General features: G+C 64.4%; 2 protein-coding genes across 2 annotated transcripts; both read right to left on the bottom strand.

Moving 5' to 3' along the window:
• Window positions 1-857: 857 nt before the first annotated feature.
• MCOLN1 (mucolipin TRP cation channel 1) lies at window positions 858-8,928 on the bottom strand. Its single transcript, XM_074854821.1, has 14 exons — window positions 8,861-8,928; window positions 8,534-8,724; window positions 7,072-7,239; window positions 6,814-6,973; window positions 6,573-6,660; window positions 5,753-5,849; window positions 5,517-5,616; window positions 5,287-5,393; window positions 4,911-5,060; window positions 4,345-4,446; window positions 3,282-3,404; window positions 2,856-3,062; window positions 2,614-2,744; window positions 858-2,281 (listed from the first exon to the last, which is right to left on the bottom strand). Exons 1-14 carry the CDS (start codon window positions 8,874-8,876, stop codon window positions 2,245-2,247), a joined length of 1,677 nt encoding a protein of 558 aa, XP_074710922.1. The 5' UTR covers window positions 8,877-8,928; the 3' UTR covers window positions 858-2,244.
• A 637-nt stretch (window positions 8,929-9,565) lies between these two features.
• On the bottom strand, window positions 9,566-15,245 carry CYP4F22 (cytochrome P450 family 4 subfamily F member 22). Its single transcript, XM_074854573.1, has 12 exons — window positions 15,016-15,245; window positions 13,678-13,822; window positions 13,053-13,106; window positions 12,839-12,966; window positions 12,148-12,275; window positions 11,158-11,425; window positions 10,812-10,878; window positions 10,607-10,736; window positions 10,400-10,533; window positions 10,246-10,310; window positions 10,059-10,141; window positions 9,566-9,821 (listed from the first exon to the last, which is right to left on the bottom strand). Exons 1-12 carry the CDS (start codon window positions 15,199-15,201, stop codon window positions 9,644-9,646), a joined length of 1,566 nt encoding a protein of 521 aa, XP_074710674.1. The 5' UTR covers window positions 15,202-15,245; the 3' UTR covers window positions 9,566-9,643.
• Window positions 15,246-15,685: the final 440 nt, after the last annotated feature.

The raw sequence follows: 15,685 nt of genomic DNA, 5'->3' as shown, positions 1-15,685 counted from the left end.
GGAGGGGGGGTCCCCAGGGTGGGGACAGGGGAGCACCCTCAGGTCTGTCCCCATGGACACCCCGGGGCGGGGGGCACCACTGCCAGCCCTGTCCCCTCACAGGTGCTGGCACCCACTGCCACCCTTCTCCCCTGATGGGCGCCCCAGGGTGGCACCCAACTGCCAGCCCTGTCTCCACATGAATGGTAGCACCCCCCTCCAGTTCTATCCCCCCAGGGTGGTGACACCACTGTCAGCCTTGTCCCCATGGGTGATGGCACCCACCGCCACCCTTGTCCCTTCATGGACATCCCAGGTTGGTGGCACCACCATCAGCCCTTTCCCCTCATGGGTGGTGGCACCCACTGCCACCCTCATAGCCCCATGGGCACCCCAGGTGGCACGCACTACCAGCCCTGTCCCCCCACGGACACCCCAGGGTGGTGCCACCCACTGCCAGTCCCTTCCCCTCACGCGTGGTGGCACCCACCACCTCCTTGTCCCTTCCCGTACACCCCAGGATGGCACCCACCACCAGCCCTGTCCCGCCATGGACACCCCAGGGTGGTGCCACCCACTACCAGCCCTTTCCCCTCATGGGTGGTGGCACCCACCACCTCCTTGTCCCTTCATGTGCACCCCAGGATGGCACCCATCACCAGCCCTGTCTCTCCATAGGCACCCAAGGGTGACAGCACCCATGGCTCCACCACCAGACCTGTCCCCCCCCATGGGGACCCCAGGGTGGTGGCACCACTGTCAGCTCTGTCCCCATGGGTGGCGGCACCCATCACCACCCTTGTCCCTTCATGTGCACCCCAGTGTGCTGGCACCCCCCCCCCCAGCACAGGGGGTCCCACAGCAGCACAGACCCACTCTTCCCCCAGAGCACTTTATTCTCCCACACTGGGGGCACCCACCGGGACCCCACACGGGGCACAACACCCCCCCAAAAACAGGGAGCAAAACTCAGGGTGAGCAACACCCACACACACCCTGCAAAGCTGAGACCAGCCACAACTCAGTCCATGAATGAGAGATGCATTCAGAGCAGTGCCAACCACCCCCATCATTGCCAGGCCCTGGATTTGGGGTTAAATTTGGCTTTTTTGGGTGCTGGGAAGGCAGGCGGAGGCAGCGGTGCCTGGTGCGAGCAAGCGCTGGCCCCGCTCCAGCCGGGAGCAGCTGCTCCGCGGTTACAAAACACGACCTTGACCCGTCCTGCGGCGCGTAAACAGCTCCGGGGCGCGACCCAAACCGCAGCCCCCGGGGCCGAGGGACCCGTCTCGCTCTTACCCCACTGCCCCGGGGGGGCTGGGGGGGGCATGGGGAGCTGCTGCAGCTCTTTGGGGGTAGAAGCTCCCCCAAAACAGCTGCAAGGCTCGGGGATGAGTCCCTGATGGCCCCGGGGCTTAGGGACAAGGGTGGGGATGAGTCCCTAGCGTGGCCAAGGGCTCCAGGCTGAGCCCCCAAAATATGGCTGAGGGGTCACAGGGCTCGGGGCTGAGCCCCCAAAATGGTCTGAGGAGCCCCAGGACTCCAAGCTGCCCCCCAAAATCATGTCTGAGGAGCCCCAGGACTCCAAACTGCCCCCCCAAAACAATCTGAGGGGCCCCTGGGCTCCAGGCTGCCCCCAAAAATACATCTGAGGGGTCCCAGGGCTCCAGGCTGCCCCAAAATCATGTCCAAGGGACCCCAGGATTCCAGTCTGCCCCCCAAAAACAATCTGAGGGGTCCCAGGGCTCCAGGCTGCCCCCCAAAATCATGTCCAAGGGGCCCCAGGACTCCAGGTTGCCCCAAAATACATCTGAGGGGCCCCAGGACTCCAGGCTGCCCCCAACATCACATCTGAGGGGCCCCAGGACTCCAGGCTGCCCCCCTCAAATCACATCCAAGGGGTCCCAGGGCTCCAGGCTGGCCCCAAACAGATCTGTGGGGTCACAGAGTTCCAAGCTGCCCCCCTAAAACACATCCATGGGGGTGTAGGGCTCCACGTTGAGCCCCTGTGGGGGGGCCCAGCTCCGGTTCAGGCTCGGGAGCAGCAAAGGCCAAAGTCCGTCAAGAAAAATAACGGGGCCACAAGCGTCGGTTTAGTGGCCCCCAGGTGTGGGGGACACAGCCACCGGCTCTCCCACGCCCCCACTTCAGGGCCCCAAGCTGGTAAAAGCAGACGATAAAATAAATTAAAAGTGCTTGGGGCTCGGGGGGGGAGCACAGGGCACCGCTCCCTCCTGTCCCCGGGGGTCCATGGCGAGGGGCCCCCCCTCAATTCACCAGCAGCGCGTTGTCCTGTAGAGGAGCCCTGCGGGGAGACAGCGCTGGTAATGGGGGGAAATCTGATGGTTTCGGTTTTTAAACAGGATCTAGTTGTAGCTAAAGGGAGACACCCCCCACCCCAGAAACAAGCGGGGAGCCACGAGGGCAGCAAGGGGGGGGGACGCAGGGAGCCCACATCCCCCAATTACACCCACGGGGAGGGGCCCCCCCCAGGCCCAGAAGCCATTTTGGGGTGCCAGCATGAGACACACCAGTGGAGAAGGGGCTGGAAAACACCATCCACAGGGGATCGGCGTGCAGGAGGGGGGTCACAGAGGTAGAGGGCCCCCCCCAAAAGCACCGGCAGGGCCCACCCACCGCTCGCAGCAGCAGAAGACGGAGCAGGACGAGGCGCTGTCGCGACGGTATTTGCCCGATTTGGGGCTGTCCTTGCACTGGGCGATGTAGGCGTGGAGCTGGGAGACGGGGGCTTCACCCTCGCACTGGTGCTGCAGGGAAAGGGGACGGGGAATCCTTTCAGAGGGGGGGATCCCAATGTTCCCCCCTGCTAAAAAAATAAAGACATGAAGCTTTGCTTAAACACCAGGATCCGGCCTCACCTTGATGGTCTCGTAGGAGCCGGTGATGAGGGCAATGAAGAGGCTGAGGACCATGTAGATGAAGAGGCTGATGAAGGTGTACAGGTAGATCTGGCTGAAGAGCCACACCAAGTAGCTGTTTTGTTGCATCTCGGCGAAGGTAACGAACATATCGTCGCCGTTGATGAGGGAGAAGAGGCACTCGGACACCATGGAAAGGGATCGGAACTGGGAAAGGGGACAAAGGGCCGGTAGCCGGCCCAGGCCACCGTCACCCCCCCCACCGCTCCCCGACACCCCCCTCGGTGCCGTTGTGCTGCGGTGAAGAGCGGCGCCGTATCTACCCCTCGCTGCCAAAAGGGGACTGGCCTCACACCCGTTTCCTCCTAAATCCAGGCAGGGAATGGCCCCGAGGGGGGGGGGGGGTGAAGGCCCCTGGAGCAGTACCTTGACGTGGTACGGGCCCAAGACGATCCAGCCGCAGAAGCAGTAGCCCAGGTAGATGACGGCCACGCAGCAGCAGAAGCGGATGACGTTGGGGAGGGCCACCCGCAGCGTGACGATGAGGATCTGGGGGGGGGGGGAAACCCGTTGGGATTAACCCCCCAATTTCTGAGAGGGCCGGTGGGAGGGGACCAAGCTGCGGTCACAGCCCCCACCCCCCCCGTGAGACTCCTGCGGTCAGAATCACACAGAATCCTTCAGGTTGGAAAAGCCCCTCGGGGTCATCGAGTCCAACCCTCAGCCCGACTCTGCAAAGTTCTCCCCTACCCCACATCCCCCCACAGCTCATCCAAACGGCCCTTAAACCCCCCCAGGGGTGGGGACTCCACCCCCTCCCTGGGCAGCCTGTTCCACTCTCTGACCACTCTGCCGGGGAAACATTTTTCCCTCCTGTCCAGCCTGACCCTCCCCTGTTGCAGTTTCAAGCCGTTCCCTCTCGTTCTGTCACTAATTCCCTGGGAGCAGAGACCAGCCCCAACCTCTCCACAACGTCCTTTCAGGGAGCTGCAGAGAGTGATGAGGTCTCCCCTCCCCTTCTCCTCCTCACACTGAACAGCCCCAGCTCCTTCCATCGCTCCTCACAGGATTTATCCTCCAGGCCCTTCCCCAGCTCGTTGCCCTCCTCTGCCCTCGCTCCAGCCCCTCGAGGTCTCTCTGGGATTGAGGTGCCCAAAACTGGACACAACCCTCCAGGTGTGGCCTCACCAGTGCAGAGCACAGGGGGACTGTCACCTCCCTGCTTCTGCTGGCCACACTATTTCTAACACAAGCCAGGACGCCGTTTGCTTTCTTGGCCACCTGGGCACACTGCTGGCTTGTGTTCAGCTGTTTGTCAATTAGGACCCCCAGCAGCTGAACAGTCCTTGGCGGAGCAGGACAGGGACCTCGGGGACACACGCAGCAGCTGTACGACGAGCCCGAGGTTGCCCAAGCACTCAGGCCCGGCCAGTCCCAGCCCTGGGAATTGTCCCCTCGGGTTCCAGGTCACCTCCCCGGCATCACTCACGTTGTATTTCTGGAAGAAGGTGAGGTAGCGAATGACGCCGACCCAGACCAGCAGCGTGGAGGTGCCCAGGAGGATGCTGCAGACGTCGTAGCTGGCAAAGTTCTGCAGGGACAGAAGTGTCACCGGGCCTGAGGTGCAGCCAACACCCTCTCCGAAGTCCCCAATGCCCTCCCTGAAGCCCCAACAACCCTCTGCACCGGCCACAAGCTAGCGGCAAGTGAAATCCTGGTGCCACAAGCCACCACACAGCAGCAAGACAGGACTCAGCGTGTCCCTTCGTTGCCACCTCCCTGTCCCAAAGGGAAACAGGGGGCTGGGGTCCCACCTGGGGGGGCCAGGACCCCTCTGTGAACCCCTCAGGAGCGATGTCTGTCCCCCAACCCGCCGTCAGGGCTCTGATCACATCCAGGATGGCTTCACCAGGACAGACACCACTTTGCAGCACCCAGAAGTGGCTGCTGTGCGGCTCATCCCCTCCCACCCAGAATCGGGGGACATGGGGACACCCACACCGGCGCACCCGGGATCTGCACAACCTCCAGCTTCTCTCCCCGACGTCCCCGTACCTTGGATTCGATGCCGATCTTCATGATGGTTCCCAGCACGGTGAGGACGTCGCTGATCACCAGGAGGATGTACCAGCCGTTGAGAAATTCCATGCGGTCCGACAGACACACGCTCTGGTTGTAACGGCGCTGGAAAAACCGGCCGAATTCCTGCGTGGGGAGGAAAACTGGGGGTGTTTTACCCACCACTCAGGGGGGTTTTTCCCCATCTGGCAGCACCCACAGCTTTGACTGAGCATCTCCCGTGAGGAAAGAGCTTCCAGCGAAAGCCGGCAGCGCCAAAACAGCGTCTCGGCAGCAGCTCTGCCTGTCCCCACCGGTTACTCCGTGGGGGGTAGCTACAGGCAGCGGCGCTTCCCAGCGTCCCAACACTCACGTGCTGCAGCAACAGCCCCCGGATGATGGAGCGAGCGCAGAGGATGAAGGACAAGGAGCAGACGAGGATGACGACGACGTCGAAGAACAGCCGGAAGGAGTTGTCACCTGCAAAGACACGCGGTGGCTCTTCTTCACGAGGAGGGGACAGTCACCCAGGAGCATCCCGAGCCCCCCACGCAGCCCTTTTGGGGACAGACGCCACCTTTGTCACATCCTCGTGGCTCCTACCTCGGCCGAAGACGCTGGGATCTTTGCACTCCTTGATGTCAGCCTGGTTATCAAGGCGGATTTTCACCCGGCCGCTGTGCGCTTTGTTGTCAAACGTGATCTGGTGGAGAAGGCGGAGGGTTACAACCCCTCAAACCACCCGGCAGCTCCTCGCCGCCAGGACCCGCTCCCCGGGAGGGGACGTTGCCACCCCAGCTGGATCACCCCGATGTGGGGAGCGGTGCCAACGCACTCACGGTGATGGTGAAGGTGTAACAGTCGGGGATCTCGTTGTTGATGATGGTTTGGATGTTGATGGCTTTCAGCTTGAACTGGATGGTGACGTTGATGAGTCTGCGGGAGAGGGTGTTTGTTAATCCTCATGCTGGGGCTTGGCCAGGGTGTCTCAGCCCAAAAAGAACCCCAAAACACATCGCCGAGAGCCAAACAACTGACAGAGAGGGTGTGAACACCTTCCTTGGGGGTGCGTACAGCCCCAGGAAAGGGTGTTTCCAGCTTCAGAGGAGCAAATCCCACCCAACCTGCCCCAGCGTCGGTGAATTTTGCTTCAAGGAGGAGGTTGGACCCTCTGGAATAAACAGCGCCGCGAGCTAAACCACATCTCTTGGCACCGGCAGCCCAATACCGGCAAGAAGATGGGGCCTGCCCACGCCGATAACGTGCCCGCAGCTCTGGGGCTTGGCCACGGGCCACCAAAACGCCGCCGAAAGCCAGCGCAAGGGTTTGGGGAAGGAAAACCAACCCCCAGCGCGGGTGTTGCAGGAGAGTGGCGGCGCCTCGGGGCCAGCTCTGCGGCCGACACCGCTGGAGACGGGGCCGGAAAGCAGCTGCTTTGTTGCACAACCTCCCCGGTTTCACATCTCCCTCGGCACAAAGGTGGATTTGTTTCTATCCCGCGAGTGGTTTTTAAAACCAACGGGGGCTTTTCCATCCTGGTAACAGGCTTCAGCGGGAGGAATTCCCCGCGTTGAGGGTCCCTGTTCCATACCCTGCGCCGATGGGATGTCCCCAAAAAGCTGGGACACCCCGGATTGAGGAGAAGGCATCGGCGATTACTTGTGAAATTTGAGGGTGAAGTTCTTGTAGCTGCGATCCAGCTCTGGGGGAAGAGGCTGTGGGTCCTCGGGGTCCACTCCCAGGCAGTCTGCAGGGAGGGAGAAGCGCCTTCAGGGAAGCCCGAGGCCCCGCAAAGACCCCTCAGACCTTCTCAAGCCCAGAACGAGAACCAAAACCCACCCCAGGACCCAGCGGCGACTGCGGGACAAAGAATTTCAGCCTCACCGTCCCCAAAACCCACCTGTGACAATCTTGGGGTCGATGTTGAAGGTGTCGTTGGCCGGATCGATGCGCCCTTTACGGTAGTACTGCTGGCACAGCATGAGGGCCGACTGGTTCCCTCCGCTCTCCCCCCGCACGTAAGCGTAGCGCCCGATGGTTTCGTTGGGAATGGCCAAATACTGGCGAAGGAGACGCCCTCAGCAGCTGTTTGTGGCCCCCTGAGCCACCTCGGTGTCCCCAAAGCACCCGCGTGTCCCCCTCCGCCCGCGGATCTCACCTTCTCCATGGCGTAAAACATGCGGTCGTAGAGGTCGCGCTGCGTGTAGACGGCGTAGGAGTCGTCGGCGCCGTCCACGTAGTCCTTGAGGAAGAGGTGTTTGAAGGCGATGGTGTTCTCCTCCTTGAACGTCACCACCATTTGGTTGCTGAGCCCAAAGAGGATGAGCTGAGGGACAAAAGAAACCACGATTAAATCCCTGCCCCGGCAGCTCCACAACCAGCAGTGCCACGACCCAAACCGCAGCCGTTTCGCCCCAAAAATGCTCACAGGAGACAAAACGCCATCACCTTACACTTAAGTGACTCCAAGAAGACAAGAGCCAGCTAGAACGTCCCCAAAGTTGTCCCCAAATCCACTTGGTTGCCCCCAAACCTCTCAAACCGGCTGATTTCCTGCAGCAAAGCTCCTCTCCCACCACAAACGGGGAGGATGATCTCCCTGGGGACACGCGTGCATGTGTGCGTGTCCCCCCAGTGTCACCAAACACCCCGGGAGCACAACAGCAGAGCGGACCCTGATCCTCCTCCTCTTCGTCAGCGTTTTCCCTGCCCGCACACTCCAAACCCCTCCCCGTGCCGGTAATTAGCTTGTATTTATTAACACAAGACGCCGCTTGTTAGCGCTGCTCATCCGCGCCTCGTGACTGCGGCCCGGCAGCTCCGGGGGGAATTTTCCACCCCGGGACGGAGCCTGGTGCCCGTCCGGGAGCCGGTGACACCCTGGGGGGGGGGTGGTTGTGTGTCCTTTCTACCCTCCCCCCCTTTTTTGGGGGCACGCCAGCATCACCCAGTGCCTGAGACACCCCAGCATGTGGCACCTGGACCCCAGGGATCAGGGTGACTCCAACAGGCCCCCCCACCTCTCGCAGGGAACCTCTCCTGAGTCCCCCACTGTCCCCAAGCACCCCCACCAAGTGTCCCAAGTACTCAAGCCCCCCCCCTCAAACCCCCAGTGCTCCCCACAGTGTCCCCAGGCCTTGCTGACAGTGTCCCCTCCTACGTCCCCATGCCCCGTGCCCACCTCAGAGGTCACCCCCTGGGCTCCAAGACCCCCCCAGAGCACCTGTGTCACTGTCACCCCCCAATTCCCCATACCCTGGTGTCCCACTGCCCCTCAGGGCCGCACTGGTGTCCCCCTCCCTGCTGTCCCCATGTCCCAGGGGACCCCCTCCCCACTGTCCCTCAGCTCAGTGCCCCCAGGCTCCTTTCCCCGGTGTCCCATGTCCCAGGGCCACCTCACCCCAGTGTCCCCACGCTGACTGTCCCCATCTCTAGTGCCCCCATGTCCCAGGGCCACCCCACCCCGGTGTCCCTCTGCCCACTGCCCCCCAGTGTCCCCATATCCCAGGACACCCCCCCCAGTACCTCCCTCCCCGGTGTCCCCGTTGCCCAGGACCACCCGTGCCCCAAGGCCACCCCTCCGCGGTGTCCCGGTCCCCCCTTCCCCGGTGTCCCCACACCTGGACGGTGACAAGGAGGATCTTGGCCAGCTGCAGCCCCAACTTAACGGGCCGCCGCCCCCGGGCTCGGTACTTATCGCAGGGGCTCATGAAGAAGTACTTGAGGCGGCGTCGCAGCTCTTCTTCCTCCGCCACCACCGGAGACTCCGTCGTGCCGTACCCGGGGCCGCGGCCCAGCAGCCGCTCCGTTTCTGACGGGAAACGGCCGTTAACCGGCGGCCCCCACCGGGGACAGCGGCGGGGGGGGGTGGCGCGGACCAGTAACCGGCCCCCGCCGCCCTCCCCGGCCCGGTTCCCCCCGCCGCCCGGTCCCCCGCTGCCGCTCACCGGACGGAGCCGCCATGGCGCCGCCGCACCGCGGCTTCAGCCGCTCGCCTCACGTGACCGGAAAACACGAGCTGTGGACCCGCCCACCCGCCCCCTTTGACAGAAGCCACGCCCACCCCGGAGTCAAGAGGGCTGTAGCCACGCCCATCCGTTAGCCAGAACGCTATGGCCACGCCCACTGGCTGGGTGTGGCCACGCCCACCCGCCGCCTTCGCTCCCCCCGCCCCTGCTGATGCCAGGACGGGGACATGTGGCCTGGGGGGACATGTCCATGGATGGGGACATGTGACATGTGACATGGGGGTGCCATGTATGGTGACATGTGGCCCAGGGGACATGTCCAGGGATGGTGACATGTGGCACAGAGGGGACATGTCTGTGATGGTGACGTGTGAAATGGGTAGTGACCACGTATAGTCCCAAGTGGCCCAGTGGCCATGTCCATGCCAGGACGGTGACATGTGTCATGGAGGGACAAGTCCATGGATGGTGACATGTGACATGTGACATGGGGGGGCATATATGGTGACATGTGGCCCCAGGGGACATGTCTATGCCAACATGGTGACATGTGGCTTGGAGGGACTTGTCTATAGATGGTGACATGTGGCCCAGGAGGACTTGTCCATGCCAGGATGGTGGCTCAAGGAGGACACATCCCCCCGTCCCCCCCGTCCCCCTCCCCACCACCACAACACTGTCCCCTCTGTGCCACCGTTTATTCACCGCTGTCCCTCGGGTGGGACATCCCCCACGCGGGGTGTCCCCGTGTCCCCGTGTCCCTCAGGCCACCCCCGGCAGTGGCTCCAGCAGCAGCCACAGCCCATCCTCGGCGCGGAGGATGAGCTCGGTCTTGCGGCGCGGTGGCCGCCCCGTGTCCGGCCGGATGGCGAAGCGTGTCACCGTCAACGCCGTCACCACCTTCAGCTCGGCCATGGCGAAGCTCTGCCCGATGCAGTTCCTGCCACCACGTCCCCTCTCTGTCACCTCCGTGGTGGGGGACACATGGGGGACAGCAGACCTGCCCCCCGCCCCCCACCATCTGGGTGGTGGAGCAGATGGTGGAACCTCACCGAAACATGGGGTTGTCCCCGTGACGCCCAAAACATCGGGGCCAGGGGACAACCACCCCACCTTGAACCCGACCAGGCTGGGGGGGGTGACACGTGGGGACACTCGTGTCCCCACCATGGCCTACCTGGGACCAGCGGAGAAGGGGATGAAGTTCAACGGGGACCGTCCCTGGCTGTTCTCTGGGCTGAACCTCAGTGGGTTGTAGACCTGGAGTGACACGGCCACCGCCACACCATGGGGACATGGTTGTCCCTGCCCACGGTGACAGGGACATCCCGCTGTCCCATGGTCATGTCACCAAGTGGCTCTACCTGGGGCTCGGGCCAGATGTCCGGGTTGTGGTGGGTCCCATAGATGCTCAGCAGGCAGATGATCCCTGGTGGGGTGGAAATGGCCACCTTAGGGACAGGGAACAAAGGAGGGACGGTGACATTGGGGACACCTCGCGCCCTGAGCGAGCCGCACCCTTGGGGATGACACGTCCATCACGCAGGGCGATGTCCTCGGTGCAACGCCGGGACACGGCAGTGACGGGGGGATGAAGGCGAAGACTCTCCTTGATGCACATGGTGGTGAAGGGCAGGTGGGACAGGTCCTCCCTGGGGGCGAGGGACAGTGATACCGGTGTCCCCAAGCCCGGGTGGCCGGGGGGTGACACTGGGGACCTCTCACCATTCAATCTCCTCCACATCCCTGCCCTTGAGGAGCTCGCGGACCTCCTGGCGGCACCGCTCCTGGTAGTGGGGGTGGTGGGCCAGGTTGTAGAGTAGCCAGGCCAGGCCACTGGCCGTTGTGTCGTGGCCTGCAGGGACAAGGGGTGAGCGAAGGGACACAGGAGTCCCCACCCCGCCAATGGCACTTGGCGGCCCGTCCTCACCCTCGAACATGAAGGTGTCAGCCTCGGCTGAGATGGCCTCATCCGACAGGGTGTTGCCGTCCTCGTCCTGCAAGGGTGAGCGTGGCAACCAAGGGGCCCCTGGGGCCACCAGTCTATGGCCAACCCTCCCCTGGGCCACCACTGTTCCCCTGGGGCCACCACCATATGGCCAACCTTTTCCATGGCCACCACCAGCCCCTTGGTCGTCACCATCTCCCTATGGCCACCACCCTACAGCCAGCCCTTGCCACGGCTACCACCATCCTCTTGGCCACCACCAGGCCACTATGGCCACCACCATATGTCCAACCCTCCCCACGGCCACACCATCCCACCCCAGCACTACCTTAGCGAGCAAGAGAAGGTCAATGAAGTCCATTGGCCGTCCCTGGTGGCCCTCCAGCCAGGCCTGGTGGCCCAGGCGGTCGAGGGCCTGGCGCCGGCGCTGCACCACGGCGGCGGTGAAGCTGTGGACGGTGTCACAGGCCCGGGCGAAGCGGCGCCCATCGGCTGAGAGGCGGTAGAGCCACGTTGGGTGATGGAGCAGGCGGTGATGGCGTCTCACCACCAAGGTGCTCAGCTCCAGGATGGCCTTGATGTACTCGCTGGGCTGCCTGTGGGGTACCGGGGACCACTGGGGATGGCCACTGTTGGCCATCAAGGATGGCCACCACAGGCCACAGAGGATCCTGTGGGCCATTGGGGACGGCCACCACAGGCCACTGAGGATGGCCACCGTGGGCCATTGGGAATGGACACTGAGGGCCACTGAGGATGGCCACTGTGGGCCACCAGGGACAGCCACTGTGTGCCACCAAGGATGGCCACTGTGGGCCACTGGGGTCAACCACTGTGTCTCACTGAGAACAGCCACCATGGCCCACCAGGGATGGCCACCGTGGGCCACTGAGAATGGCCACCGTGGACCACCAAGGGCGGCCACCATGGGCCATTGGGGATGGCCACCATGGGCCACCAGGGCTGGCCACCCCCCTGGCCACAGTGAGCTTCAGTGGGGACATGGGGTGGCAGAAGGTCCCCTGCCCGTGAGGACATGTGGGACCAGGGTGGGGTGGGACCAGGGTGGGGACTCAGAGCCTGGGGGGGGCTGATGGGGGGCAAAGCTGGACTAAGGGGGGACCCCAGGAGGGGTGGGGGAACCCTGGGGGGACCTTGATAGGGGCAAAGCCCAGGGGGGACCCCAGCTGGGGACCAAACCAGGGTGGGGGGGGACCCAAGCAGGGGACAGAGCCAGGGGAAGGGGGGTCCCTCGTGGGGGGACCCCAGGAAGGGGGGACGGGGCCACCCCCCCGGCAGGGCCCGGGGTGACACTCACTCCTGGCAGTGGCTCTCGTGGCTGAAGATGCATTTCTGGAGGGTGTCCAGGGTGAGGAGGCTGAGCTGCTGCAGCACCTCCAGCCCCACCGGGCCCCCCGCTGCCTGCGCCGCTGCCCGCCACTTGGCCTGCAGGCAGGGACAGGGGCTGGGTGCGGGGCTGGCTCAGGGATGGGGGGCTGGGTGCAGGGCTGGGTGCAGGCAGCAGGTGCAGGTTGGGGTCTGGGTGCAGGATGGGTCTGGGTGCAGGCTGGGGTTTGGGTGCAGGTCTGGGTGCAGGCAGAGGGTACAGGACAGGGGTCTGGGTGCAGGCAGCAGGTGCAGGCAGCGGGTGCAGGTTGGGGTCTGGGTGCAGGCAGTGGGTGCAGGACAAGGTCTGGGCGCAGGCAGCAGGTGCAGGACAGGGTGTGGGTGCAGGTCAGGGTGAAGGCAGAGGGTGCAGGACAGGGTGTGGGTGCGGGTCTGGGTGCAGGCAGCGGGTGCGGGTTGGGGTCTGGGTGCAGGCAGCGGGTGCAGGACAGGGTGTGGGTGCAGGTCTGGGTGCAGGCAGCGGGTGCAGGACAGGGTGTGGGTGCAGGCAGCAGGTGCAGGCAGCGGGTGCAGGTTGGGGTCTGGGTGCAGGCAGCGGGTGCAGGTTGGGGTGTGGGTGCGGGTCTGGGTGCAGGCAGCGGGTGCAGGCAGCGGGTGCTCACATGCATGAGGTGGGTGCTCTGGTTGAAGACACCCATGTAGGACCTGAGGACGTCCCCGTGGAAGGCGGGTGCCAGCAGGCGCCGGTGCCGCGCCCACTTCTGCCCGCGGCTCAGCAGCAGCCCATCCCCTGCAGCGCGACACCCGGCTCCGTCCGTGGGGCACCCATGGGTGCTGCCCCACAACCCCCCCGCCACCCCCCCAGCACCCACTCACCCAGCCAGGGCTTGAGGAAGCCGTAGAAGAGCTGGTCCTTGGGGGCGATGGCGGCTGCAAGAGAGCGGAGTGGGGGCTGGTGAGGGGTGTCACCGGGGGGCCACCGGGGGCCACCGGGTCCCCTTGGGGCCTGCAAGGTGGGTGGGGTCCCTGGGGAGAGGGTGTCCCCGCTGCTGCACCCATCACCACCACGGGATGGGGTCCTGGGTACAACCAGGCCACCGCGCTGGCCATGGGGACACCTTTGGGTGGCCCCAGGGACTCTCAGGGAGAGTTTGGTGGCCACCATGACATTTGGGCTGGCCATGGTGATACCTTTGGGTGGCCCCAGGGACCCTCAGGGACAGGTTGGTGGCCACCATGGCATGGACATTTGGGCATTCAATGGGCTGGCCATGGTGACACCTCTCGGTGGCCCTGGGGACCCTCAAGGACAGGTTGGTGGCCACCATGGCACAGGCACTCACTAGGCCAGCCAAGGGTGACCTCTGGGTGGCTCTGAAGACCCTTGGGGTTGGGTTGGTGGCCACCACAGGACGTGGCCAGGTGAGTGGGGCAGCCACAGTGACACCTCTGGATGGCCCTGGGGACACTCAGGGTTGTCTTGGTGGCCCTCGTGTCCTACCTGCAGCCAAGAGGATGGGCCGGAGGGTGGCCGGGTGGAAGAGGCGGAGGATGGGCAACCACGGCGAGAGCCACCACAGGCAACCATAGCGGTACTGGGCCACCAGCTCGTCCACCTGCTGCAGTCCCTCCTCCGTGCTCTTCCCCTGCGCCACGGGGCACCGCAGGGTTCAGGGACAGCCTTGGGGACACCCTTGTCCCCAGGGTCACAGCCAGCCTTGGGCACATTCTTGTCCCTGGCTCATGGCCAGCCTTGGGCAAATGCTTGTCCCCAGTCGGTGGCCAGTCTTGGGGATGGTCCCAGTTTGGGTTCACGGCTGGTCTTGGAGACACTCAGAGCTCACGTGCCAGCGCTGTGTCCCTGCCAGTGTCCCCAATGTGTCCCTGCTGCCACCTCCCTCAAGGGGCCACCCCCCTGTCCCTGCCAACCCCCCCAAGAATCACCACCTTGTCCTTGCCACCCCCCAAGTGCCACCACCCTGTCCCCACTGTCACCCATCCTAAGTGTCCACCATCACCTCAGGTGCCACCATCACCTCCCTGCTGTCACCCTCTCCATGTGCCACCACCCTGTCCCCAACGTCCTCCCTGCTGTGTCCCTGCCATTCCCTTGCAGGTGCCACCACTGTCCCTCCACTGGCCCCCACAGGTGCCACCCTCCTGTCCCTGCTGTCCCCTGTCCCAGGTGCCACCATCCTGTCCCTGTCATCACACCAGGTGCCACCACCCTGTCCCTGCCAAACCCCCAAGAGTCACCACCTTGTCCTTGACATCCCTCAAGTGCCACCACCCTGTCCCCACTGTCCCCTATTCTAGGTGCCACCACCCTGTCCCTGTCACCCCCCCTGGGTGTCACCACCCTGCCTCTGGTGTCCCCCCCAGCTGCCATCACCCTGCCTCTGCCACCCACCCCAGCTGCCACCCCCTGTCCCCACTGTCCCCTGTCCCAGGTGCCACCACCCTGTCCCCACTGTCCCCCCCAGCTGCCACCACCCTGTCCCTGCCACCCCTCAGGGGCCACCACGCTGTCCTCACTGTCCCCCCTGCTCAGCTGCCACCACCCTGTCCCCACTGTTCCCTGTCCCCACTGTTCCCTGTCCCAGCTGCCACCACCCTGCCTCTGCTGTCCCCCACCAAGTGCCACCACCCTGTCCCTGCCACCCCCAGGTGCCACCACCACATCCCTGCTGTCCCCTCTGCCCAGCTGCCACCACCCCGCCTCTGCTGTCCCCAGCTGCTACCACCTGGTCCCCACTGTCCCCTGTCCCAGATGCCGCCACCCTGCCTCTGCTGTCCCCCCCCAGGTGCCACCACCCTGTCCCCTCCGCTGTCCCCTCACCATGCCGGTGTGACCCAGCAGCCAGCTGCGCCATGGTGGCTGGGGGAAGCGGCGCAGCTGGTGGCAGGTGGCCCGGAAGCGGGTGACGGTGACCACGGCGTCCCAAAGCCACCTCAGCAGCAGGGCCAGCAGCAGGGTCCCGATGGCCACCACGCCCAGGGGACCCAGCGCCCAGGCCACCGCCATGGCCACCGCGCCCTGGGGACAGGGCAAAGGTCGGGTGGGGGGGTGGCCATGGCACCGCAGTGTCACGTGGTCCCGTGGCGGGGGTGTCATCGGGCGCATCCGGGTGGCTCTGTTGTAGTGTGTGTCCTGGTGGCATCGTCCCCTCACACGTGTCCTGGTGGCTTTGTCCCCTCATGTGTGTCCTGGTGGTATCGTCCCCTCACACGTGTCCTGGTGACATCGTCCCCTCACGTGTGTCCTGGTGGCTTTGTCCCCTCATGTGTGTCCTGGTGGTATCGTCCCCTCACACGTGTCCTGGTGGCTTCGTCCCCTCATGCGTGTGCTGATGACTTCATGCCCTCACACATGTCCTGGTGGCTTTGTCACCCCACGGGTGTTCTCGTGTCACACGCACCCCCCTGCATGAACACACACACGCACACGCATCCTGTGCCGCACACACATGCACATGCACACGGACACACACGTGTGCACACGCATAAGA

The sequence above is a fragment of the Strix uralensis genome, chromosome 38 (assembly GCF_047716275.1).
Source record: "Strix uralensis isolate ZFMK-TIS-50842 chromosome 38, bStrUra1, whole genome shotgun sequence".
Taxonomy (NCBI): Eukaryota; Metazoa; Chordata; class Aves; order Strigiformes; family Strigidae; genus Strix; species Strix uralensis.
The sequence above is the reverse complement of the archived record's forward strand: the minus strand, read 5'-3'. Positions and strand labels throughout refer to the sequence as shown.